We start from the raw sequence: 27,614 nt of genomic DNA, 5'->3' as shown, positions 1-27,614 counted from the left end.
GGTTGGAAGGCAAGGTGCCTGTAGAATTGTAACCTTTAAAAATATGCAGTATAGTCCACATCACATCTGATCTGTCTGAAATCATACTCTATTTTCAGGTCTTAAACCAGTTCATTTTACCAAGCGTTGCTTGTTTGTTAAACCAGCTACTTAATTCAGGCTTGAATTATAATATTAAAGATAACACTAGAAAGATTAGGAATTTGAAAGGTCTTACATGTCCTGTGTTTTCCCAAATTATGGAAGTTTTGTAACAATTTCTGGGTATTTTTTTCCCTTAGATCAGTACCCCTGTTCTTAGCAGTCAACAAAAGACTGTACATGTCCACTCCTTGCTGATGTACCGTACTTGGGACTCTATGGTTCTGTTACTCAAAGCTGTGCCACAAACAGCCCTATGATAACAGACCTGTGTGCTAGCAGGACAGAAAGAGGAAGACTTGAATTGTTTTCAGGATATGATCATTTTCCTGCTTAGGTTTTGATTGATTTTAGCAAACGTGTTGCTCTTCTTTATGTGCAAGAAAGCTTTTAATTGGTACTTCTGAATGAATTTCCTTTGGGAAGATCATTCCTTTTGAAGCCCCACACTCCCAGGACAAAACTCTCTCCAAACACAGAGCAGGGAGGAAACAGAGATCTTAATGCTGCTATCTATATCCCCCAGGATGCACTTTGTTTCTTACATCCTAAAAGTGGTTCACTATGATACCAGGTAATTTCAGGTAATTTAAATTTTGCTTTGGAAGTCTGCTTTTAGAAGAAAATTTGGATTGTAAACAACTACAGGAAGAAAAGTTGTAAATAAAAAATTAAAAAGCCTTTACCAGATATAAAAAAAGCTTTCTTTTAATGGTAATACAGTGATTTTTTAGGAATTGGTGACTGCATTTATTTATAACAACCAGCAGTAACCTTACTCAGAGCAAACTTCTAATAGAGAGGCTTCCTTATTCCACCAGAAGGCTCTTTCCTCCCCAGGACACCAGCCTTGGCATCCTTTATTGACAGGCATGCTTTCTGTTCTGCTTTTGCAGGAGGCTGTGAGGACTGCTGAAGATGTCCGATAGTGTGGATGTTGAAGAGAAACCTCCAGCCCCACCGTTGAGAATGAACAGCAACAATCGCGATTCTTCAGCACTAAACCACAGTTCAAAACCGCTCCCCATGGCCCCTGAGGAGAAGAACAAGAAAGCCAGGCTTCGCTCCATCTTCCCAGGAGGAGGGGATAAAAGTAAAGTATCAGCAATGCGAATGGGTGGCTACATGTCTGTTTGCTTTCTGTTGGTTGTTGGTTGCCGTGTTTACTTTCTGCCACTGTTTTCTTTCTGTTTCAGTTGCGGAACATGGTAAAGTCCTTCCAAAGCCTTCTGTTCCAATTACTCTAGTAACGTTTTTTGAAAGAGGAGGAGGTGTTCAGTCAGTTACTTTCTTGTCTTTGAAAAGCCAGTAAGATGTGCACACATTGTGTGACTTGCCTTTTAAAGATAACTTTATAGTTAAACTGGGAAATCCTTTCCTTTGGAGATGGGCCATGAAGATGATCCAAGGGCTACAGCACCTCTCCTATGAAGACAGGCTGAGAGGCTTGGGGTTGTTCAGCCTGGAGAAGGGAAGGCTCTGTGGGGAGACCTTATAGCAGCCTTCTGGTACCTAAAGGGGGCTGGAGAGGGACTTTTTACAAGGGCCTGTATTGATAGGACAAGGGCTAATGGCTTTAAACTGAAAGAGCGTAAATTTAGATTAAATACAAGGGAGAAGTCCTTCGCTATGAGAGTGGTGAGGCACTGGAACTCAGTGAAGTTGTGGATGCCCCATCCTGGAAACATTCAAGGTCAGGCTAGATGGGGCTTTGAGCAACCTGGTCTAGTGGAAGGTGTCCCTGCCCATTGCAGGGGGGTTGGACCTAGATGATCTTTAAGGTCCTTTCCAACCCAAACCATTCTACGACCCTGTGATTTTTCTTTGCATTTGCAGTAAAAACAGAGATTGAGGTTGTATACTTTTGAAAATACATTTGCAGAAGGGAGAAGGCAATATGCCTGACTCTTCTGATGTTTTTTTAATGCATTTGCATTCCAGGAACAGGAGCAAGGCTCTTCTTGCTTGTTGCTTTTGCAGTGAGAGTGGACACAGAATGGCTTGATTTAAAACCTACTAGGTGTGGTTGCAGAAAGAGAGTCTTTTAAACTTGCAGGAAATAGCATTTCAGCTGCAGTCTTTGAAATGCATTTGCAGAAAGGAGTGTGTTTGGAGTTACAGTATTTACAGAATTAAGGGAAGGGATCTTCTTCTTTGTAATGCCATGGGAACTGATGGGCTGCACCTAAAAGTGCTGAAGGAGCTGTCTGATGTCTTTGATTTGGTTATCTTTGAAAGGTTATGGTGATTGGGGGGTGTTGCTGATGGCTGGAAAAAAGCAAATGTCACTTCTGTCTTTAAGAAGGAGGATCGGGGGAACTGTGGGCCAGTCAGCCTTTCGTTGGTCCCTGGGAAGCTAGTGGAGCAAATCCTCCCAGAAACCATTTCCACACAAATGAAGTACAAAAAAGTGATCAGGAATAATCGGCACGGATTTATGAAGGGGAATTGATGCTGAACCACACTGACAGCCTTCTACCATGAGATGACAGGCTTGGTGGTGAATGGAGGGCAGTGGGTGTTATTTCTACTTTAGTAAGGTGTTCAACACAGCCTCCCATAGTATCCTCACAGACAAACTGATGAAGTACAGTTTAGATAAATGGACAGTGAGGTGGACTGAAAACTGGCTGAAATGCTGGGCTCAAAGGGTTGTGATCAGCATCACGAAATCCAGCTAGATTTTGAAAGGGATTCCACCTTCAGAGTGCATTGCTGCTCCTCCAAGGAGAGCTCGGAACTGTGGAAATGGGGTCATTCCCTCGGAGCTCCAGCTCACCTGTGCTGCTCAGCTTCCCTGTTCACGAGTCTCTTCCACATGTCATGGGGAACAGTTGGAGGTAGTCTGGCATTCAAAACTTCTTACAGGCAGTAGAAGGCACAATTTTGGCCCCATTCCTCCCCTCAGTCAGGGGCAGTTCTGATGACTCCTCTCATGTGAAGGCTGTGACTAGATGGGCCCATTCCTCAGGCAGACCTGGCTAGTTCGCTCTGCAGAGTGCTTCCCAAAATGTCCCCTTCTTGGACCAAAATTAATTTTCAATTGATTCTTTTCAAAGGCCAAAATTAAAATCTCCCCTGGCTTGTTTAATTCGTGGAAGGACTTGGGTCACTTCTTCCCCTGACTGCCAGCAGGATGATATCCCTCTCCGAGGGAACATTTCTTAAGCAGGAGATGCTGAAAATGGGGACATCCAGCAACAAACCCTCCTGGAAATGATCAGTGACATTAAAAATAGATATAATTAACTACTAGTCAGAGCAGTCTTAGGAAACATACCAGTATCATGATTTTAAATGTGACTGTGAACAAAAGTAAGCTAAGATTTATAGCTTAATTTTGCTGGGTGAAATAATAAATGGAGGAAGTTTAGCCTGGCTAGCCAAACCCCTTGAGGGGGTTTCGTATCAGGGTTGGCTTGTGGGTCAGGGTATCAGCTGGCCTGTGCATGCTTCACAGACTCAGCGACACGTTTTTGAGAGTCCTGCTTATAAAACAGAAGGCGATTAATACGGCTGCTCTCATCTAGTGCAGTGCTTTGCAACATCACAAATTTATATTAATAGTCCACTGCTGGTACTAGTAAACAGAATGTGAAGAAAACACCATGGCAGGGTGTTTCTGCCTGAACCTGCAGGAACTTTGTTGTCTTTCATTTGCTCACCAGACAGGAGGGATGTGAGGATGGATAGGCTACGGTGTGTTCTCTCCAAGGCAACGGCATATGCCGGGACTGCTGTGCTCAGGGACCGAGAATCTTTCAGTCACTCCTCTGCTGAAGTGTAGGGTTTTCAGTTGGAGTTTGAGCTCTTTTGTGTGTAAAACCTTATTTTGGCAAGCCGCTGATGACACTGTGGGGCCCCTCTCTGCTTCTACAGTTGAAACAAGGCACTTAGGCGTTAGTGTCCTGCTCCTTCCCATAGCACTTGATCCCCACATGTTCCTTGGTATAGCTCCTCTTACCCCGATCTCTGGGGTAAGGTTGCCCATTTCCCAGGGGTAGGAAACCAAGGCAGACATACTGAAATATGTTTCCAGTGTTGCATGGACAATCTGTGTGGAACAAGGAGCTGCACCGGTTCCCCCATAGCCTGTGCTGAAGCTGTGAAATTGGACTTCCTTCCTCAGAGGTAATGATGGTGATGGGAGCTATGTGGAGTTCATAGCATTAGCGTTTCCTTTCAGCAGGGTGCTGTTACCTCAGGAGAATTGAGAGCAGAAAGAAATTACTTGTGTTCTTCCGGTTGTTTGATTCGGCCTTGTTCTTCTTTCATTAAACCACCTGAAATTGCTGTGCTATGAAATAAATTAATACTGTGTGTGAACTAGTGGCTCCATGAAGGCTCTGTAGAGCGTTCAACCTAAAGAAATGACAGGGGAGCAGGCCCACCACAGCTCAGATGCCCCTTTCAGCTGAAGAGGTACATCTGTGTTAAGATTACTGGATGAATAATATCACTCCTATCGAAGCTGCTATCCACTTAGCTGTGGATGGGAGCAGAGGCTAACCTTTAGTCATCTGATTGCCTCCTGTACAGAAAAACAAGAAAAGAGGGAAGGAGAAAAACCCAGCGGTGTTAAGATCAATGGATGAGAAAGAAAAGGACAAGGCTGCTGGTGTGGGACAGGAGCAGCAGAGCAGGAAGGAGGATGGGAGGACAGCGTGAGTAACAGTGGAAAGGAGAGAGGATGGAGGAAAGAACAGAATGAGATGAAGAGGAGGCAAGTGAAAAGGAGGGCATAAGCATGAGGTCAAACCCTTCCTCCGTCTCTGGAGAAAAGCTGCCACTTAGCTGAGTCACATTTTTCTGCCAAACAACTGCTCTTTTAACATAATGATGATGATGATGATGCAGACTGTGGAAGACTGAAGACTCTTTCCTTGTTCACTTTTAATCTGTAATAGTTGCCGAGGTGGTGTGGGTGACTCTCATGGCTAACTGCTGTGCAGCAGGAATGCATTGTGAGGGGCATTTATAAGAAAATCAGCTGGGAATGTCCAGTATAAAACTCTTGAATGCAGTTAGTCAGTACTTCAAAGAAGTCGTGCCTTTTCATATCATTTTGCCAGCTTATGTAAAACAGAAGTGATTTGAGTTGCAGGGTGCAGACAGAAGTGTCAGAGTTTTTAGACTGGGGAGGTGTGAGGGTGTTGCAAGAAGATATTTAATTCTGTATTTAATGTATAGTTTATCAGCATTTGGACCCTAGGTGTTATATCCACACTTATATCTGGTAGGCAAAGGTGCATGAAGTAGATGAGCCAAATATTGGGGAACGAGCTGGAATGCTTGTGGGACGGCAGGAGAGGCCTAGAATGGACGAAGTGCTGCTTTTGATGGAATGTTTTCTGTAATGCTTTATTTAGCTTCTAGATTTGGCTGTTGCTTTGAACTGAATTTGGTGGTCCTTTAAATCTAATTTTCACTGTATTTGCTTGCAAATGATGAGGTGGGAAGCCAGTTTTGTTATCTACAATAAAAAGTTATATATGCTGAAGGGAGGTGACATCTTGTAACTGGCAACATCTATCCTGAAAATTAAACAACATCATCTTAAAAGATAGAAGAAGGGGAAAAGCCTTTGCATTTGTATTTGACACATTGCTGCCATCTTTACTGAATGCTAAATGAAAATAAGTCATCAATTAATGTTGTGTAGGGGTGTGCAGTACAGACAAAAGGTGACAGTTATTTAATGAGATAAATGCAACAATGCAGAGAAAGGATTGGAAACATCCAAAATACTCTATACTATAATTACGAAGAGCAGACCATCTTCCAACTAAAGGAGGCTGAAAGGTAGAATAAGAAATATGTGCAAAAAGAGGCCTCGTGGAGCTACTATCTGTGAGCAAAGACAGACCCAGGCTGGGAGGGATGCTGATACATAGTGAGTTCAGCCTTCGGATGAGACCCCTAGGTAAACTTCTGAAACTGGCAAATATAATACTAAAACACCGAAGGAAAATATTAATTAAAAGTCTGTGAGCATAGTAGTGCTTTATTTTAGAAGGCTGATGTCCCAGAAAATACATTTTGCAAAGCTCCATCCTGGTTGATATTGGTAGAAGGGGACGCTTGCTTTTGAAATAAGACACACACAAAATTGTCTTCCTCCAGCTGTTTTTGATGTGCATAGCATGGCTGTCACTGGCGCTGCACTGAGGGAATATGGGAGGCAAAAACAGGACCTGAAAAACTGCTCCTTTCTCTCCTGCTGATGTGTAACTGTGGCACATGTGTTCATTTTCATATGATCATTAATAAATGGCGATACGCTGGCCTTTAGAGATCCTCATATAGAGTCCCATTGTGATAGGCACAGTAGCAACCTCGCGTGTATCTCCGGATTTCTCACAAATGTTAGCATGAAGTCATGTCACATCAGACCTATGGAGCAAGCCTGCTCAGGACCACAAAGAGGATAGGTAAACCAGACACGCATTAAACTGTTAAGGAGGGCAGCAGAGGAGAGGTGGGATCCTGGGGTGCAGAGTGCTCTCTTTAAAGACTTGAGATGATGTGACTTTTTTGTATGCGACATGAGCGCATTATGCGTGTCTTATTTCCTGAGTTTGTGTTAATAACTCTTGCATACTGCAAGTGGGCACTGTAGTATTTGTTCTGTTCCAATGAGTAGCATGTAATTTTTCCACTGAAATGACAAATGTGTTTGGTAGAGTGGCACTTCCCCTCTCGGCTGTTACGGATACACCACTGGCACTAGAGAAGATGCTACAGATAGCTCTGTGCTGTATTATTCCACCACATGGTAGTTAGTCTTGGAGCACGCTGGTTCTCCAGGGAAGCCAGATATTTCGGGTACCTGCTGGCAGGATAGATGTTTGAATGTGGGTGTATGCTATGTTATCTGGGTGTTTGGGAGTTGTCCAGAAGTGGCATTATTGTCACCATTTTTCAGAGAAATAGCTGTTGAATGTGGATTCTTGATGCATCAGAGTGAAGGCAGCTTCTCTCAGCCTTTAGTCCAGTCATTCTTTACCAGGGTCAATAAAACTGGGATGAAGTAAGATTTGTCAATAGTAAAAAGCACAGGAGATGGATGACCACAAGGGATGTTACTTTCAAAAGGTGTTAAAATAAGAGGGAGATGAGAAACATGCAGATTGACTGACTTCCAAGTCTGTCTCCTTCAATACGATACTCCACACTGTGAATACTGGTGGAGTGATTTAAAAACAAGGAATTCCTGGAGACTAATAAAGCCTGGGTTTTATGGTCATATGTCTTAGTTAATTGAGAGCTCAAATGAAGCTTTTCCAATGGCATTTATAGCATCTTGTTGCTGTGCAGATTCTGTGGTTTCTAATACAGAGCTGCTACTTCAGCCTTTTACTCAGCGAGCAGGCAGGAATTTTTCTTCTCCTGAACTGCCTATTTTCACAGAACTTGTAGGAACCTGGTTATTTTAAAAAACCTCTCCTCTCTGAGTTGGATGCGTTTGACAGAGGGTAGATTTAGACTAGATATAAAGAAGAAATTTTTCACAATGAGGGAGGTGAAACACTGGTACAGGTTGCCCAGGGAGGTGGTAGATGCCCCATCCTGGGAACATTCAAGGTCAGGTTGGACGGGGCACTGAGCAACGTGCTCTAGTTGAAGATGTCCCTGCTTATTGCAGGGGGGGTGGACTAGATGACCTTTAAAAGATCCTTTCCAACCCAAACTATTCTATGATTCTATGACAACAATTTCAAAGCATGTTGGAGAAGACACATGTGCAAACAAGCATGCACACGCATGTCCTGGGTGCTTTACTTCTGTAGGAACACACAGAGCAAAGTCAAATGGGAATTAGTTGGTAGATATGAAACCTTGATGAAAGAAAGAACTGATAATAGAAATCATACTGGTTAGAGAGAGCCTAAGGCGGCTACTTCATGAACAGCTGGCTTTGGCAGCTGTGACACCGATTGGAAGAAAACCAAAATGAAATAACATCTTCTAGACCTTCCCAAACAGGGGTTGACAGTTAGGTGTTGTATTAGCTTGGGTCTGTTTGTCAAATAAGATGGACATTAGTTGATTTGTTTTCCACTTTTAAAATACTGTTTTGAGCACACCTGATTGTGAAAATTTTTGAATGAAAAGCTGTGCAGAAAATAAGCGTGTGTTAACGTTTTGCCTTTAGCCAACAAGAAGAAAGAGAAAGAACGTCCTGAAATCTCTCTTCCTTCAGACTTTGAACATACCATTCATGTGGGATTCGATGCTGTCACTGGAGAATTCACGGTAAGTAACCGCTTACCAGAGCTTCTAGTTTCTTCATGTAAAATAATCTCCTGTTGCCAGAAATGTCAGATGACAGCAACCAGGCTGTGAAGAAAGAGACATTTATTTGTTGGGCTTAGGATGTGGAGTGTTTCACTTCTGATTCAGGCAGTTGTTTTTTTTTTTTTCTCTCCAAGGATTGTCAGCACAGTGTCTGTGGAAAATGAAAACTAGTAAGAACGTAGGTGTATGTTTTTATCAGTCCCACAAGCTGCTACAGTGGTTGGTTTTTCAGGGTCTTTGGAAAAGCATGGAAGACCCACACACATGTGCATAGTGTATGTCTTGCTGTAGAGAACCAGCCCCAAAGTGCAAAGTCCAGCTGCTCTGCAGACAGCCCTTGGAGACACCCAGAAAGCAGCAGCATTGTGGAATTCCATTCATTTTAATTTAATATCCTTCAAAGTATGTCCATAGACTAGGTCATCAGACACATTTCTAGCCTTTATGTATTAATAAAATAGCAATGAGCTTTTTCTACTTATATCACGATAAAGTGTATGAAGTGTTGGGAAGAATGAGTGATAGAAGCTCCCTGAAGTGTGCAGGGGGCTCAAAGCATTTTTTCTCGGACTACTAGTTAGGTGCTGAAACCGTTAATCCTTAAAACTAAGATGGCAGTAAGCTTCTATTCGGTTGAGCTGTGGAGGCGAAAGGAAACATGAGCAACTCTCCGTACCATCAGTAGTACCCTGTGAGCTAAGTGGTCAGACTGTGTTCTCACCCTGTGTCAAACTGTAAAGTGTGCTAATGCTGACTGGCTGCATACACCAAACAGGATGGGACAAATCATATGCCTGAATGAAGGATAGTTAATTTTCAGAACTTGAGCCCTAAATGTGATTTCTTCATAATTTTTTACTTTGATTGCTATTTTTGTTTCTCAAAAATATTTCAGAAAGCTCGAAACTTTCTGTATGCTACAGTAGCAGTAGTAATAATAACAATAACAATGGAAGAAAAAAAGACATATTTAATGACAACATGTCTTCAAAGGAGTAGTGAAATTGAATTATCCTTAGTAATTAGGAAATACAGCTACATTTAAAATATGTGGACTAGTTAATTAGCCTTTTTAAAATAGATGTCACTTATAAAATCTTACATCAAAATTTATTTTGTGACAAACCCTAGGGCTTGATTAAATACTCATTTAAAAACCCTGGATATGGTAATTTTTGATCAGAAACTTAACATAAAGCTTTTAAAATTGTGTTTTGCCCGCTCGCTCTCCTGGTTTTCCTCTTTTTTCCCCCTCTCTGTCTCTCCCTGTAGCTACTTCATTGTTCAGGTTAATCTTCAGTGCTGTTCTCTTTATCTTGGTATCATATTATATATTCTGTTACTTTCTGCTTATGTTTTCTCCCTTTTGTGTTTGCATCCCTTCTTCCTGTCTATCTTTCCCTTTCCCCTTTCTTTCCCTTTCCCTTTCCCCTGAATGTTCAGCTGTTCTTATTCTTTATTTGTTCTTCCTTTCAGCCTTCTGCCTTTATTTCTACCCTGTGCTTCAGCCTTTTTCCTTCTGGCTTTATGCAAAAGCGATGGGTCACAATCGTGTTCTCTCGTAGACTGACTGGTGGTGAGGATCCCAGTTAGTTTTGTGTCCCTGCCAGCTGGAACAAAAAGGGATGTCAAGGTTAACAGACTTCAGTTCTAAGCACAAGCACTCTCTATGAGTACTTCAGAGATCATGGTTTGGATCAGTTTGAATGTTATTATTATCATCTAGTGTGTCAAAACAGTCTCTAGCATCATAGATTTTTTATTTTCTTAATTTATTTTTTATTATTTTTTTTGTGGTGTCAGATGCCACCAGCACAGGTCCTGGCCTTTTAATAGAACAAAGCAATTGTACATAGCTAAATATGTCCAGCGTTATTGCTGTAGCACAATTTCTTTTTAATATCTTTTTCCTTTTCAAAACAGAGGACATTAGATGACTGCTGTTTTACAATTACACAGTATTTCTACAATAATACTTATTCCTAAAGCGTGGAAGTGCAGTGCTGCAGTTTGAGAAGGCTCTAACCAATTCAAAACAAACCAAAGGGACAGGTGACTTCCCCCATGCAGCTTGCCAGCACAGGACTTAACACTGCAGTCCTTAGTGGAGTGAAATGTTAGTCAAAGCAAGGGAATTTTTGCACCATTAAGAGCTAGCAGTCGGCTCCCAACTAATCCCAGATGCAAGCATTATGTTACACATTACATTAGGCACGTTTGATTTGTCCCAACCTGGATGCAACCCATGTGTCAGCTGCTAGGCATGTGGTAAGTGTCTCCTGCCGAAGGGACTGCCACTAGCCTTATCATGTAAAAATATTCCCACTGTCTAGTGATCACACTGTCTGTCTCTTTAAAAAGTTTGGAAGTGCCATGGGAATGTCCAATAAGCGTGCAAATATATGGGGTTTTTTGTTTCGAATTATTACTGTTGTCATGCCAATAGTGTCTGCTCTACTGGTTATGTGCAATGCATTGGGCCATTTTCTGACACCTAACAGTCCCCCCCCAGCTGCATTACCTGATTGCTGTTAGTTGCATCTCAAATCAAAGTTGCATGGGCTCCTGAGTTTCAGCTTTCAGGCTTGAGCACCAAGCTGTGTTGTTGCTCATGAACGTATGTTTTATCTCCATTTCATTGTGCTTGGAGCAACCACGTTTGCTGAAAAGTAGGGCTTTTAAAGCTCAAAAGAAAATTGTTTGGAAACTGTCGGGTGGGAGCATGCTGCTAGAGCTTTATGTTGATTTATTTTGAAGAAACAGTTGCATTTTCTGAATGGAGGAAGAAGTGTGGTTTGCAGGGCTCTGGGAGTGCGTTTTGTAAGGCATGCATTTTTGAAACAGTTTCCTGATTCCTAATCTAGAATAAAATGTGGTCACCCGCCAAACTTTTAAAGTTTCAAGATATGACATTAGCAAGTGGGAGAAAGTTGTGGCTATAGATCCAAAGAAGTTGCACGCTGTTAGTCTAATCAAGCATTTCTTCAGAATTGTCCTGATATTCAGTCTGACACGCATAGATTATTTGCATTACGACAATACACAGTCTCCCAATGTGAAATCTGAGTTTGACCAGCTGCTTTCTCCACTGCACTTGTTGAGTCATGCACTGGCCAGTTGTGATCTTGGGGTTGGAGAACCATGGGAAAAAACTTGTGTAGAGCCATTCAAAAATGTGAACCTGGCTTTCAAAACTAAACAGCAAAAGCCCAGATCTTTCTCTATTTTTATTTTTACTTTTTAACTAAAAAAAGAAATCACAGGTAATTTTTCCAGTCACTTGTCATTAATCCTTAGTAATGTATTTTTATGAGGGAGAGGAAAACTGGTTTAAAAGAGAGAGGAGGGGGAATGATGCTTCCAAACTTTGGACCAGTTGTGATTTTTCTGTTTCCCTAAGCCTGCCTTCCTGTAGCTTTTCCACCACCTAATTTATTTGGTATCTACGTCGTAACTCCCATTTTAGATGGGACTTCCCCATTTTGGCCCATTGGTTTCCTCCTACCACCTTCTAAGTTGTCCCACATTCTGTTTTAACTTTCTTTTCTTTCTTTATTTACGTCCATTACAGCCAGATCTCTATGGCTCACAGATGTGCACAGGGAAGCTCCCAGAGGTGCGTCACAGGCCCAAAAGAATCTTGCATCAAAAAGCTTCTTTGAGATGTCATAGCACTGCAGCAGCAGGTCGATGTGTGTGCAGTAGATTTGTTGCTTGGCTTATCCCACTTTTTCTTCATTAATCCTAAACTTTGGAGGCCCATGTCACACATTGTTTTGTGGAGAACTTCTTAGGAAGAAGCTATATTAAAGTGTTTACCTAGATTGGGGTGGCACGATGGCTAAGTTTAAATTTACTTCAGGTGTAGTTTTTCATTCAGTAAGCCCTACAATTCGCTGGTAGATGTTGGCTGTGCAGTAAATGGGGAAAATTACAGGCTTTCAAATTTAGGAAATTATACTGGATATTTAAGGCAATTTTTCATCAATATAATTTCAATGCAGAGCTGCGGCTTTCAGCAATTGGATCAATTTTCAAATGCCACCTTCACTCGTAAGATGTCCGAGAATTCGTGCACTGCTTTGGCACTCTCAGCCTGTTTTCTCAGTCCCTGGTTTCTGTATATTTACAGTAGAGAACCTACAGAGCTACAGGAGCTCGAAAAAGAGACATCCTTAGCAGCAGTGGTACAACTCAGTGTTATAATTTTGAGAATTTAAATGCAGATTCTTAACCCCACAGTGTTCCCTGGTATGCTGAAAATTCACTGTATCAGGGTGGGGTTTACCTTTTAATCAGACAGCAGTGATCATTTCAGCAAAATGTCTTTGTGTTATTAAGCATTAAAAATCCAGTGTAAAGCTCCTAAAATACACTGTGTTGTCCACAAATACAGAATAGTCTTGTTATATCTGCACTGAATCACCAGGAAAACAAGCTAAGCCTTAAATCATTATTCCATGGAAGAGCAGAGTTGATTTAAAGATGAGTTTCATGCACTTTTTTTCCTGTCACAGTCATAACTTTCTTTTCTTTTTGAAGTTGGATCCTGGTTTTAGCTCTATATTTGATAGAGAAGAGAATGATTGCATCTAATGTATAAGCTACTAATTTTAATTGTAAGGTGTCAATCAAAATTTCTGAAAGTAATCTTACAGGTAGCATGGGATCTTGGTAAAGATCTGTGAGGCTGCAGCTGTTAAATATTCTAAAACCACATTCTTTCCACTTGACATCTGCAGGGCATTCCAGAGCAGTGGGCCAGGCTACTACAGACCTCCAACATAACAAAACTGGAGCAGAAGAAGAACCCACAAGCTGTTCTAGATGTTCTCAAATTTTACGATTCCAAAGAAACAGTTAACAACCAGAAATACATGAGCTTTACATCAGGAGGTAAGTTGACATCTCACTGCGAAAAAGGGAGTGTCAGGCCTCAAAATGAGTCACACTGATGTTCAACATTCAAGTGGTCAAGAAGTAACCTTAAAAAATTCCACTTTGTGGAATATTCCTGAAATGAATTATGTTTCTCCTTTCGTCCCCTAAATGTCATTGAAACGGTAACTTTTCTTTGTCGCTTGTTTTTAGAACTAAATAAGATACTAGATGGAACAATCATCACCGTTTTTCGTTAGAAGCATTAGTGGCCAAAGGTCATGTTTACTTTTATTTCTTTGCATCCTTGTTCCTTCATGGTGTTCAGATAGGGGTACAGGGTATACTTGTTTTATGCATTTTATGAGTTACTCTTGGATCCTTTGAGCAATAGGTTATGGACTATGAGGGATTTGTGTGATATTTTGTGATAGAGGAGAATTTTCAAGGATTTTTTTGTTAGCTGTAGAGAAGATTAGGTTGCTATGCATAAATTCACAAACTAACCTAGAATGGCTGCTAGCCTGATGTAAAAGGAATGTTGTCACAGAGGATGAGAAGGCAGGCATAAGTGCCCAGAGCACTCTCCATGGTAGGGTCATTCCCAGAAGATCCTCAAAACGTGGGCACTACTGTCCAAAAGCCTGCAAATGTGATAGGGATGTCCTTTTTTCTCTTGGTTGCGTACAGTCTTCAAAATTGTAGTGCAGTGTTGCAAAAATGAGAGAGCAATGTGTGCTGCAGTTTGCTTTTTTTTTTTTTTGCCTTTGGCTTTTTCTTTATATGCCAGACAGACCCTGGCTGGTGACACGTCTAACAAGTAAACAGAGGTTTTCACTAGGTGCAGCATATCTGGCTTTTATACCAATGTGTTCTTTTCCTTCCATAATAACAGAGTTGATTTTTAAACAAAAATACCGTTAAGATACCATTACTTTGGTAAAGCTCATGTCAACAGCTTCAGCTAATAAGGAGTGTGGATAGCATTTGTAATTTAACCTGCAGTGGTTCGGTTCCCTACACATGATAGTCTGTGGCAGCAGAGTCTGTAATTTCCTCCGTTTGCTGGTTCAACCAATACAACTTCTAAAATACAGACTGGGAGAGCTTCTTGGAAGTCCTAAAAACTGTGCAGTTAATCTCCAGAATTTACTAACATTTCTCTTCTTTTGAGAGAAAGCATCTTTTTTTCTAAATTTGACAATTAAAAGATTTGACTGTCTAACTTGACACTTAATGTTTGCTAAAATAGCAATTACTTTTGTGGTGAAATGCAAAATTCAAAACAGTTAGTGTACACTCCTGAATTCAGGAGCTGTTACTGTGCTATGTCAGGATAGAACTGCCACGGCTAAGGGGGATTTTGGGGAAGCCTTTATGGGGAAATATTTTCAGCAAGCTAAAGAGAATCAGTGCATGCAATTTATTTAAAGGGGAAAAAAAAAGTAAAAAAAGCTGCTTTAGCCCTTGGGTGGAACAGAAGCATTAACTGTTAAAGAGCAATTTGTATTTTCTGGACCAAGTTTCTATTTGTTTTATTTACTGGCAAAACAGGGCAAAAAATAGACATAAGAAACTGTAGAAAAAGAATAACCTAGTATATTGTCCTGTTGTCTTGCTTGCTATATAAACTAGCTGTTGCTATCAAAGGGATGGTGTGAAAGAAAAATGCTCCCTATTTGGATTTACTCGTTCTGTGGGATTCCCCACAACAGGCAGTTTTAAAACAGCATCTGGTTAATTTTCCCTTGCACATTGCAGATAAAAGCGCCCATGGATACATAGAAGCCCATCCTTCGGTGAGTGTGAAAGTGACCTTTTACTTTCATAGCATTTAAGAATTGTGGAGCAAGCTGTGAGTTTTGCCTTTTGTGATAGAGTGCCAGCCTTGTAGGCTGAAAGAAGGTAAATACTAGTGTCTTTGCAGCAGAAGAAAAGGGATCACTGGCTGTTTTCTAATTTTCTGTTTAAGAACTTTTATAACAGATGAAAGTCTGGTTTTGCAGACAAAAGACTGCTTGCTGTTCTTAACCATGGTGGAATATATAATTCACAACAATATGCAGTACTGTCTAATTATCCCATTTTAATTTATTTTTAACAACTTAAAATTTAATAGAAGTGGATTCTATGATTTATCCTTAGTACAGCTGGATATGTAGCTGAATATAAACAAGGTTATAATTGATATGTAACTCACTGGAACCACTGAAAGAAAGTTTTAAATAATCATCCACTCTAATTAATACTGGATTGCCATAGCAATCCCAGAGATGTAGCCGTGACATCCGCATTAATATTGACCAGATTTATTAGTGTTAATGTTAGTGCCTTAAATAGCAAATGACTGAATGGGGATTTGGCCTTTCTTTTCAAGTGTTAAGCAACTTAATTTTAGGTTTGTGATTACACAGTAGAGAGTGTAATGAAAATCATCTTTGAATATTCACAATTCAGACTTTCAATTGATGCCACTTTCATTATCTTTAATAAAACACACTTTTAAAAGGAAGTTTGGGGTTCACCAGTGCATAGTAAGCTTTCCCAATAGCTTCTCCCGTGGGTATGGACACACTGGTAGATGCTTTGGTATTTTGTTCTAGCAGACATAGGCAGTGGTGAGACAGTCAAGATGTCAGCTTTCAAAAGTTACCGACTTAGAGGATGCTGGCTGAATGTGATAGTACAGCGAAAACAACGCTCTGACAGGATCGAGCAGTCATTGGAATTACTTTAATTTCATTTCAGTCCTTAATGGGAGTCTGGCATTAAATAATATGACATTGTATACATTCTAGCTGCACAGTTTAGTGCTGTCAGATCAAGCGTAGAGCCCAGTGGAAAAAACAGTTGTAAGCATGTGACATAACAGAAAGGTGATTATTCCCTTCTTTATTTTGCTCTTAATTATCTGCTATCCCCATGTAAGCAAAGTGCTTATGATGCATAGAAAGCTATACAGTGATCTAAGGTATGACAAGGTAATATTCACCTTCCCATTAGGGAACCCCTGGCTTGAGAGAATTTGCCCTTAAACTGGTCCTTCAGAATGCCTGACATACCATTCCCTGCTTGGGGCAGATTAATAGCCTGTTTCACTATTTATGTCTAAAAGTTGGGTAAGCAAACTGAGTCTCACAGAAAATACAATACTCTCTCTGTGCGTGTATCTGTGTGACAGTGTGTTCAAGCACAGGTGGCTTAAGGCAGTGATACAGTCATCTCTTCAGTAAAACACAGGCATGAAGGTGAGGTCTCCCTGTTGCCTGTGGGCTGTCCCTTACTGGTATTTATACTGGACCAAACCGAAGCCATTTTAAAGATGATGCGAATGAGATGTCAGTATTTACAATAGTGCCTTTGATTTGCTTCAGTTCTCTAAGTGGCCTGTTGTAGCCAGCTTGAAAGCAGTCGGTAAACACTTAACAAGGCACCTTTTCAGTTTTTTGTTTCACCAGCAAATAAAATTGTGACAATGTGATATACCCCCTGCCTCCGTGTAGCAGCCGGGACTGGCGGGGGGGTTCAACTCACCTGACTTTAAATATCTGCACTGTAGGCTTCAGTTTACATGTAGACAACTGACCAGCCAGACTTCCCTTGCCTGCCCCACATCTGGAGTCTGCCTGAAGGTCGGCTGCACGCTGGCAGTGGCTTTTATTCTCCGCTGCCTGTAATGGGAGCCCGGGTGAGCAGTCGGGGTGCCTGCCTGGCGGCCCCGGGCAGGGCGGCAGGATGCGCCGTGCTGCTGAGAGGGCTGCGTTCACTCCGGGTTACTGTTGCAGTGAGACACGGGCAAACAGAAGTAAGATTGATGTGTTAACTCATGACCAGGTAAAAAGGAGGATGGTGCTGAAAAAGGAGCTACTAAACAGGGAAATTCAGCACCGTGGAAACAGGCAATATGATTACCCCCTGGGTAAAATAGTAAAGAAACAAATGGCTTTTCTCTTCAAAACCAAATTCCCAGCAAGATGACGAAGGAGGCTTTGCACTTTGAAGTGTGTTAATTAACCTAGCCAGTAGACACCTGTTAGCTTAATTAACTGGTACCATTTCTGTAGATACAATGCCAAAGCAATTAACCAGCAACTAGATGTGATTTCTAGTGATATATTCAAGCATTGCATTTTGTGAAATTAGGCTTTGACTAAGCGTGGGAATGATTTAGTTGTTTTTAGCAAAAATGAAAAACACCAAGACAAATGAACAAAACAGCACGGTAATTTGTAACCTTTAAATTGTATTGTACCCTGTGTAACTTGGAACTGAGGCCTGTAAGACTACAGGCATGTCTAGATCGGTTTCTGATGTCTAAGCAGACTAAAGTTGTGTGTAATTATCAAACCTCCCAAGTGCCAAAATGGTGACTGTCACTCATGCCACTGTCTGTCCACAGAGCACAAAAACAGCATCAGAACCCCCACTAGCTCCCTCTGTTTCTGAAGAAGAGGATGAAGATGATGATGAAGAGGAAGATGACAACGAACCTCCACCTGTTATCGCACCACGGCCTGAACATACAAAATCAGTAAGTTGCAGCTTTGGTTAGCGCTATATTTGCCGTAATTCAGAGCTGCATGTTTCTGATCAGACAGCACTTGCAGATGGAGGCTCTGCGGGCTGGAGTCCTACCATGACAGTGCTTCACCCAGGCCACTGGCACTGGGGAAATCTGTTTTGAACTTTCATATTTAGTCATGAGTTTCCCATGGTTCTGATGGGTCCATGAATTTATTTTGGTATCAGAGAAGAGGTAGCATTGTGTCTTTTAATGCTACTGCTGTAAATGTGAGCAACTTTGTCCAAAGTATCTGTGTAGGCTCTCTGTCACCAGTGGAGAGAGCAGTTATCAGACGCAGTTCATAACCCTTGGAGGATACAAAGGAGAAACTGTCCCCTGGAGGTACCTGTCCCTCTCCACAGACTGTATAAGTAGCTAAATGAACAGCTTAGACCATACCCTTAACTCTTACTTGACTGAAGGTTGGTGAGAAGAATCCTTTGCTGCTATACATTGTAAAGAGGAGGTAGGTCTCTGAAGGACTGGAACGCAGTCACTAATGGCCACTCCCTAAAGCTTGAAATAGTGATGAGAAGTCAGTTCAACAGTTAGGATCAGAAAAGGAAAATGCTTCCTGCTTCTATTCTCAGGCACTTACGTACCAACTAAAGAGTCATTTTGTGACCCATAAAAACACAGGAGCATCAAGGAACAAGGCTCTGGGGCCCGGAACAGATCTATTTCTGTATCCTTGCAACACAGTAAATTAATTGTTTCAGCCATCTTTCAGAAAATCAATGGAAATTTAAAACGAAACTGGCCATGAACTTGTGTAAAACTAGCCTTTAATTTTTGTCCATTCAGTTTGAGAAGTGGGTAGGAAAAACAAAATTTTAAGAGCCCTGGATGTGGCAGACAGCATCTTCCTGAGGGTTTGCATTTGAAATGTGATCTCAGGGGCATCTCTGCAAGCCACCTTTCTGACACAAAATAATTTCTTGTCACAGATCTACACACGCTCTGTAATTGAACCTGCCGCTGCACTAGCACCAGCTAAAGAAGCCACCACTCTCCAACCTGAAAACTCGAACACAAACACTTTGTACAGAAACACAGACCGGCAGCGAAAAAAATCCAAGATGACAGATGAGGAGATCCTAGAGAAACTGAGTATGTATTCTGTATTTCTTGTCTGACAAAGCAGTGTACTGTATGCACGTCTCAGGATTATACGTACCAAATGCTTATCCTCAGTTTAGTACCACAGAGTCTCTTGTGACTCCCTACACAAACTGTTACTGTGCTTAGAGGAAGTGAGAGAGCACTCTGGGTATTCCTCCTGCCTCCAGGGGCAGCTATTGACTGGGTTAGATTTGTCTGAGCTTCCTTCTACGCTAAAGGCAAAAGCAGATTGTTTCTGGTTGAGCAGAAAGCTGTGAGCTAGTGAATGACCTAGTGAACTCCTGTGTGCTGATGGCCAAATGGAACAGAATATTTGGGTTCCTAAATTCTCTTTAGACTCCTGACTTCTCACCAGCCATCGGAGCCAACGTACTTCGCAGAAATCTGTTGGGGGGTTTATGGTGGGGCTTTGGTTGGTTGGTTGGTTTGGTTTTTAGTTTTGGGAGGGCTTTTTACCAGTAGACAACGACAGCACTAAGCTGATTCCTTCAGCCTCAAGGAGCTCTCCTGCACCAGATATTCAATTGGTGTCACTTTTATGACTGTTGTTACTACTACTACTACTTTTACTAATATCAGAGTTCGTTTTTATAAGAATTCTATGTTTTTGTCAGAAGGAACACCTTTGAAAGAACATCAGTTGACACCATGGATAGAAAGGAGGAGGTGTTTCCAATGTGCGCCAAAAGGAAAAAAAAAAAACCTTTTAGAACAATCTTTATTTCTTGGCTTTATGCTGATAAAGATGTATCAGACAGACACATTTATGTGGCATGATCAGGTAAAACTGCACTGCAAGCATTTTTCAGGAGACAGCTTCCAGCATATCCACTGTATATTCCTCAGATTCATGGCACTCTGTCATAGCTAATTCCCAGCCAGTTATTACTATTAGAATCCTAACCATTGGCCCCAAACCCCTGCACCGATCATACTATAGGAAAACACATCAAGCCCTTCATGATTCTGCAGTACAACCAATTTAATCTGCTTCTTGCACATAATAGCTGCCAGTGCTATGTTCTCAGATAATAAATTGTTGGGTTCATAACATCGCCCAGTTTACTCTGTGTTTGCCATTAACTGTTAGGACAAAAAGTGGGTTGATCTACACCTCCTTGTGTTTAAGCTCAAAGCCAATAATGTTCTGTCTTTAATGGGAGCGACTGCTTGTAAAGGGGTGCACTCTGGCTGTGGCTTCTTCACAGTGGTTGTCAGTGCTCATTCTTGTGCTGTACCAACTGTTTTGTCATACCTGCCCTGCCACTGATGGCTAGTGTGACTGCAGAGGCTGAAGGCTTCCTTAGCTGCGAGATTTCAGCTGCTTGTATGGAGTTTTCTGCACCCTTAGCAGGTTGACAGGACTATAAAGACCTGAATCTCAGTGCTGTGACGGAGCATCCAAGAGGTAAGTTCAGTGGGTTTAGCTGAGGCCACAGTGAAATAAATTCCAGAGCAGATAGTTACCTGCAGGTATGTCAGCTTATAAAGGGCTGAATTATAGCTCCTTCAACTAAGGCTAAATATCTGAGATCTGCAGGTACCCTGCATACGTGAACACAAGTATGGGTGTCCTTTGTTCAAGCTTCTGTGTGTGCCAGATTAGGACTGAGCCCTTGAATTATTGTGGGTGATATATGTGAAATGTTACATGCTTTCATGCTTTTCCATTCTTAATAATTTGATACCAAGTAAGCAAGGTCTGAAGGTCTGCCTTGGGGAAATTGTGATGTGGACAATGAAAATCTTTTTGTGCTTTCATGAAGCTATCTGAAAATGAGGGTGATCATTTTTTGTTACAGTCCTGAGCTAATTATATTTAAGCATGTGGTGGTTGTTTTTTTCTGGTTTTTTTTTTTGTTTTAACTCTTATGACTTCTTCACCCTGCCTAGTTGTCCCACAGTTGATTTTATGCTACTTTTAGGAAGATGTCCCCTGTCCTCTTTTATCTTAAATTGCTTTCATGATTCTTTTCAGCTTGAAATAACTTGAGGTTTTTTTAGAGTCACTTTCATTACAGGTTTTACTAGGGAGTAAAGCCTGTAATATTGAGATAAGATCAAACAAAATTCTGGCTGCGATGAAATCATGAATATGTTCCACTGTAATTATAAAACAGCAGTGGCCCAATTCTGCTTTCTTATCCACTTAATTTAGGACTTGATAAAGAAGAGTGCTTGAAGACATCAAAATAGCTGGTATGTTTATCTTTTGTCCAGAGTAGGGAGTGCTTCTCTGAACTGGAGCCGCATACTCACTTAGTTGATTTTAGTGCTGTCATACTTGATGTACGTTGGCTTAAGCACAGGAAACCAGCCACAAACAACTAACTTGTGAAAGCAGCTACTCAAGTTTTGAGGAAAAACTCCAGAGATCTGAACTGCAAAATCAGTTTGGAAAAATTATTTTTCAAAATATTTGTTCTGCAGTCTTTTCCTTTATTCTTTTCTAACATGAACTTCCATGAACTTCTGATAACTGTTCGGATAGTACACAGTTCCATTAACTAGCTGAAAATAACACCTAGCCAGACACCGACAGCACAGTGCTTTTCCTGTTGCCCAGCCCAGCACAGGATTACAGCAGTGTTAGGTTTAGTACTGCAGAGTCTCATGGCGATCCCTCTCTGTGGATGCTTAAGCTCAGCAGTGTGGGCGGGAGGGTATGCTTTCTCATCTCACGCCCCTTCTTCCAGTCAGTTAAAAGGGAGTCCCAAAGTCCTGTGGTCATATTCTTCTTGACTGAAGAGTTATTTTGTACTGGAGACCCACTATAGAGAAGCAGAATGAAAGCTTCACCTTACGTTTATGTGTTTCAGTGAGCTGAAACTACGAGAAGTTAACCAAGTCCTGAAAGCGTTATGTCCTTGACTTGGGCTCCAGGCAATCCAGTTACTCTAACTCTTGCAGGCTGGCACAGCAGGGCAGGACGGCGTCAGGCTACTTGAGACTGTCAGCATCCTCAGGCAGCAGGCAGGCGTCAACCCTGCCATCAGCAAGGAGCGCTGGCTGGCATTCCGGGAGTCCCGGGTGAGGGGAGCGAGTACCGCAGGGCAAAGGAAACATCTCCTACAGCTCCCCTTAGCCATCTTGCCAAGGCCAGCAAAATTGTTTTAGCAGGGAGTGTACCAGATGGTGTTGATGCCCTATCGTCTTGCCATGCTGGCAGGCAGGTTCCTGGCTAGGCATCCAGTCAGATGCCCATTTGGATGCTAAAGCCCTCTGCTCCGTAGTAATGGCCTGGACAGGGGAGAGGTGTTTGTTACAGTGCATAGCACATCACCAAGTTTTCTTTGGGATGCACAGGTGAACAATAAATGTGTGTTTGTATTTGTGATACAGGAGCATTTCCAGATCAGTCAAACAAAATACGCTGTGAAACTTTGGAAGTCTTTCCTCTTCAACTAATCTTCTTAAAGTATTTCAGTGATGTACGTTCCAAGTTAAATCTTTAGAAGTCATTTGCATTGAGCCATCACCTTAGGCTTCATTGTTTGTATTTTATCTAGGAAACTACCAGACCAGAAAAAACAATATTGTTCTTGTAATTATTCTTTCAGATTTGTTTGAGTTTATCAAATTTTAGCTCTTTCATTCGACACACACACAGTATCCTAATTACTGCTTGCTTTCCTTCCCGTTCAGACTGCCCACCCTTCTGAGTGGGCAAGCAGCCGTCAAGCAGTGCATGCTTTAATTTTAGCTGTCGGTGGCACATGAGCTGCACAGCGGCTGATGGACCCGGGCTGTCCCATGCCCTGTGCCGGACGTGCCGGCCCTGCCTTCCTGCTGCTGCAGTGCAGAGCTGCCGGGAGGCGGCAGCACCCCGTCTGGCCTGGCTTCTGAGCCTTACTGCTGGAATTACCAGCATGTCATTTGCGCAGCTGTCTGTGTAACCCTACAGCCTGAGCAATATTGCTGTTCTTGTTACCCGGCATGGCTGTGCTTACTCGTGAAGATCAGCATGTGTGCAGTATGGAGGGTGCGAGGTAAATGCGAGTCAATCCGAGCCAGGTTGAAGACGAGCAGTGTGGTTCTTAAAATGGCATAAGCAAGGTCTTCTTCAGAACTTAGCCTGGCAGCAAATTATGAGGGTGATAGTTCCTAAAGACCCATAATTATTGATTATAACATAAGATTATGTTCTGTAAAAACCTGAAGGCATTCTTTTAGCAAACTGCTGAAGGGTTGAGAAGATCCCCTCCTGGAAACACGCTGCAATATTCTTTCTGTTCTGAAAATGGCACCTGTTTTTAAAAATTGATTGCAGAACCCAAGGTGCATTTAATCTTCAGAAATATTAAACCTTCTGTTGAATCACACCGAGTATTTTTTCCGAAGAAAATAAAGGCTCTGTTGTTCCAGCTCCCTTTAATGTTTATAGACAACAAACACTTGCATTAGTACTTGTTCTTTCTGATACCTGTCTCCTGCAAATGTTTTTCCATGTTCTTAGTTTCCTGTCAAGGTAACTCTCCAAAGGACTGTAGAAAATTGGTCTTCGTGGAGGGCATCTCTGCTACGGAACTGCCTGCATGCCTGTATTGTGGTGGTGGTGGTTGTTACTCAACTGACTACAAACGACTCACAACCCCAGACAGTGGGCTGCATTTCTGATCTGCTGGAAGGTGGTATCTCCAATTTGAAGTGAGCATCTTTAATTTTGTTTCTTTCAGGGAGCATTGTGAGCGTGGGAGATCCTAAGAAGAAATATACTCGATTTGAAAAAATTGGCCAAGGGTAAGTCCAATCACAGTTACTTATACAAAAACACGGGCCAGGTACTTTGCTGGTGTAATATCAAGTGTGAAGTCGGGCAAGCTCCAAATATCTTTAGACACTAGGTTTACATTCTCCTGTTTCTCAGTACTGATCAGAATTTATAACGGTGGTCAGAAGGCATGGCCAAAGACAACTTGATGCTGGCAATGCCTCGTCTGCAGCAAGGAGCAGGACCTGGAAGATCTACTGTCAAGATCTCAAGTGTGTGGCACCTGTTTGCTTATTTTCTTAGGAGAAATATTTTTTTGTATGTCTCAAAATAATATGGCCACTCTAAAGAAAGGAGAAGAAACTTTACTGCCTAAAAGAGCAAGTTACCACCTGATAGCCGTCAGATAAATAACAGTTCTCAGTAACATTTCTTTCAATTATTTTGCTTAAAAAAATATATTGAGTGATCAGAATTATAACCACATAGTTTAGAAGCTGAAACCAGAGGTTAAATGATAAGTTCTCTTTTCTAGCAGAGGTATTAAAAACCAAAAATTTAGTAATAAACACAGTGTTGATGCACAAAGTACTTGATGAGAAAATGCATCATCTGCCTGATGGCAGACCACTTGTGGATCCTGCAGGTTTTAGGAGTTTACTGAAAATAATCAACCAAGCTATTCCCTTTTGAAACCCAACTGTGCTTACTGTAAATAGGGTTGATTTGATACATTTCCTATGTGAGGAGGCAAGAGCAAAAGAAATTTCATCAAAATTAGGTATCTGACTTGCATTTTAAGTATGAACAGCCTCCCTGCTTGGTCAAAGTTTCCTTGGCTGTGTTGCAATTCCAGGAGGACTACTGCCTTTTGTGTAACGCCAGGATCACGCTGCTGTCAGTGTTTGAACTCAGGGTAGAACGTTGCTGACTTAGAACTGATACCTACTGCAGAAAGCCAGACACACTCATGCTCTTTCTCTGGCAGGCTTTATCGTAGATATATCTTGTTTGGTAGGGCACTTGTGGGAAGGTGTTTCTGTTCCATTCATTCTGTAAAAACTCTTTCTTGGATTCCAGCTTATGTTCTACCCGAAGCTTTGGTTCTTATTGTCATTTGTAAAATGTCAGTGGACACTTAGAGCTGTGCCAGTCTCTCAAAAGATAAGTGTCAACTGAAGAAGTGAGAGTCAGAATAAACATGCGTGTGAAGCAGATTATTGCTGTCACCGTGAGAATATGGCCATCACCCTCACAGTCTTTTATTTGGACAGTCCTAGGAGTGAGCTTGTACAAAGGTGCCTCAATAACTGGCGGAAAGATAAGTGGTTAATATCTGGCCTAAAAGGGTGTCTGAATTGATTTCCTCCAGATTTTAGTACAGCCTGAAGATTGCATGCCCTTCTTACAAAGCAGTGTGAGTGCTGCCGTAACCAGCTCATGACTGTAACACTGCAGGTCAATTTACAGTGATGGGGAAAGATCTGAAAGAAAAAGTCATCACAAAGGTAATCAAAGAGGATGATCAGGAGGAACCAGACTGCTGCATGGCTGGAGTTAGTGCGTCTGCCTGCAGCAGGGCTGGGCTGAAATGCACTGCCTCGGGTGGTGCTGATGTGCCTAGTTGATGCAGGTACCAGTTCCTGAGCTGCCCGCCTTTGCAGTGAGTTGGGTACAGTTATGCCAAAGGCACTAGTAGTGTTGGAAGCGAGTAGTTTTTTAGTAGCTGCTAGTGAGAGCACTGCAAGGCAGCCAGAGACGTGGCTGCTCAGAGAACTGCAGGTAGAGAGCAACTTCTTATGTAAGGAAAAGCAACTTGACCAGCACATAGCACTTCATGGCTTCATACAGCTGGTAAGTTAATAAATAGCATGATGGTTTTGCAGCCACTTTGCAGTGAATGGTTACTGAAGAACAGGTCAGCTTCAGCGCTGAGTCTCTGATTTGCCATCTGTCTGCAGCTGTGGACTGAAAATGCTGCTGACACCAGAGGAAACTTGGTTAACTAGTGCTTGATAAAGAGGCTGTGTTTGCTCAAGCAATATTAGCTCTTGCTAGAAAGACTAATAAGTATGGAGCCATGAGCAGCCTGGGTTCAGGTTGGCTTTTTTAACTTGTACTGCACTGCATCACAGTGACACAGATCTAATTGTGGGCCCTGGTACTTGCCTAACTGTATTAAAACCGAGATACTACAGAAGCATTTAAAAGTTAGATACAGATCAGAAATTATAGTTGCTTAGAAGTAAAAGTTTGCAATGTGGAATTGCAGAGCCCTTGCAATTAATTTACAGCTTTACTTAAATTACTCACCTTTATCTAAACTCCTCACAGATGGCCTGGAGCATACCAAAAACATCCTAATTTAAATAGCTGTTTTTAAATAAACCCTGACAGGACTTTGCTCAGGAGGTACAGCACAGTGTTAGCAAGTCTGAATAAATGGTGTTGGCTTTTTATGAAAACAAATTAGATTAATCTCAACAATTAGTCATAGGAAAATGCATTTGCATTTATATTAAAAGAATACATAGCGTGCCCAATGAGAACATTGTTCTCAACACAGACATACAGTCTCTGGTGCCTGTTGAATTAAAATGCTTCAGAAATATTTCAGCCTGCAGGTATACAAACAAGCCGAGGGATCATGTAAAAATGAGCAAACTGATTGTGGCATTTTCAGTCAGTGGGACACTTGCCCGGATGACTGTTCCCACTTCTCAGAATTCTCTCCCTGGCCTCACTGCCCATGCAGACATGGACTTGTTAAATGACGGCAGTGTAAACCTGTGGTTAGCTCAGAAGGAAGCCCCATTAGGGTTTACAAGCCCGCAGTTGCTTTTAAACCCAAATCCTCTGATCGTGGGCTTTGTAGCCCTTCACATCACTACAGGGGAGGAACCTCTTTTAACGAGAGGCAGATGGCAAACAAAACCCCACACTGTCTAGTCTTCAGATGAGCATGCCATTCATTTCCGGTGGCCCTACAACACAACCTATGTCTGCCACAGAAGCAAAACACAGGTACCATGAAGATCCCTTCACGTGTTTGGTGCACCTAACGGAAGCAGCTGCTGACACATAAAGAAGCTGTCTAAAGATCCCCTGTTTTGAGTAGTTCTCCATTTGTGTGTGAAACAATATATGCCTTAACCTGCCCCAGCTGTGACCTTGCAGGATGGCTGGAGAATAGTTTCCTTGCATGCTAGAGAAAGCTAGATCCTTTCCTCATGTTGGACATCCCTTTTTCTTCATGTTGGACATAAGTTTTATCTTGGATACCTTGCATGGCAGAGGGCTGGTGGGCTGCTGCGCTGTGCATTGCTGGCTGAAGGAGTGGATGAACAAAGGTGTTTTATAAACACTACAGGCGGCAGAGATCTCCTGTCCGGGCTTGCTTTTACTCATAGGAACTAAACTGCTCATTTCTTCACTGCTGTTTTGTTTCTAGGGCATCGGGAACTGTTTATACGGCGATTGACATCGCCACAGGACAAGAGGTAGGTGTCAGCAGTCCCAGCAGATTTTGCAGGTATTTACTGCTTTCCCCTCAGGTGCGAAGGGTGGATGGGGCTTTTGGGTCTCCCATAGATCTTTACTGCAGAGGCTGTTCCTCTGAAGCACAGACTAGTGTCAGCTGGCAAAATACATCATCTACTGTCTTCAGCTTTTCAGTGAAAGCTTTTTAAGGGCAATGGGGTTCTGCGCCTCAGTAACTGAACACTTACTGTGGCCATCTACTTTCCAGCAACCATTACACTGAGCTGTTGATTAATGCCTGAAAAGGTGCCTGTGAATTCCTTGAGGGAGGTCCTGGTCCCCTGGAATCAGTAAGAGCCTTGGTGCGCTCTGTGCTTGGGCTGATCCTTCACCCGTAGCTTTTAAGGCCAATTGCAAGAG

The 27,614-nt window shown here is 42.0% G+C and overlaps 1 protein-coding gene across 4 annotated transcripts in view; it reads left to right on the top strand.

Annotated features, from left to right (window-relative positions):
- Nucleotides 1–1,059: 1,059 nt before the first annotated feature.
- PAK3 (p21 (RAC1) activated kinase 3) overlaps nt 1,060–27,614 on the top strand; it is a gene marked incomplete at both ends in the record, with an annotated part of 38,110 nt that continues 11,555 nt past the window's right edge. Inside the window, 9 exons of one of the 4 annotated variants that reach the window (XM_082004148.1) lie at nt 1,060–1,234; nt 8,297–8,397; nt 12,011–12,055; nt 13,182–13,335; nt 15,079–15,116; nt 17,717–17,848; nt 18,829–18,991; nt 23,680–23,743; nt 27,166–27,214. In XM_082004148.1, the coding sequence (XP_081860274.1) occupies nt 1,060–1,234; nt 8,297–8,397; nt 12,011–12,055; nt 13,182–13,335; nt 15,079–15,116; nt 17,717–17,848; nt 18,829–18,991; nt 23,680–23,743; nt 27,166–27,214 (921 nt within the window). Of the gene's footprint in view, nt 1,235–8,296; nt 8,425–12,010; nt 12,056–13,181; nt 13,336–15,078; nt 15,117–17,716; nt 17,849–18,828; nt 18,992–23,679; nt 23,744–27,165; nt 27,215–27,614 lie in introns of all 4 variants that reach the window. The other 3 variants (XM_082004147.1, XM_082004150.1, XM_082004149.1) reach the window with 3 other exon arrangements.

This window comes from Phaethon aethereus (assembly GCF_964289735.1).
Source record: "Phaethon aethereus genome assembly, chromosome: 10".
Taxonomy (NCBI): Eukaryota; Metazoa; Chordata; class Aves; order Phaethontiformes; family Phaethontidae; genus Phaethon; species Phaethon aethereus.
Note: the sequence above shows the minus strand (reverse complement) of the source record. Positions and strands in the feature narration are given on the sequence as shown.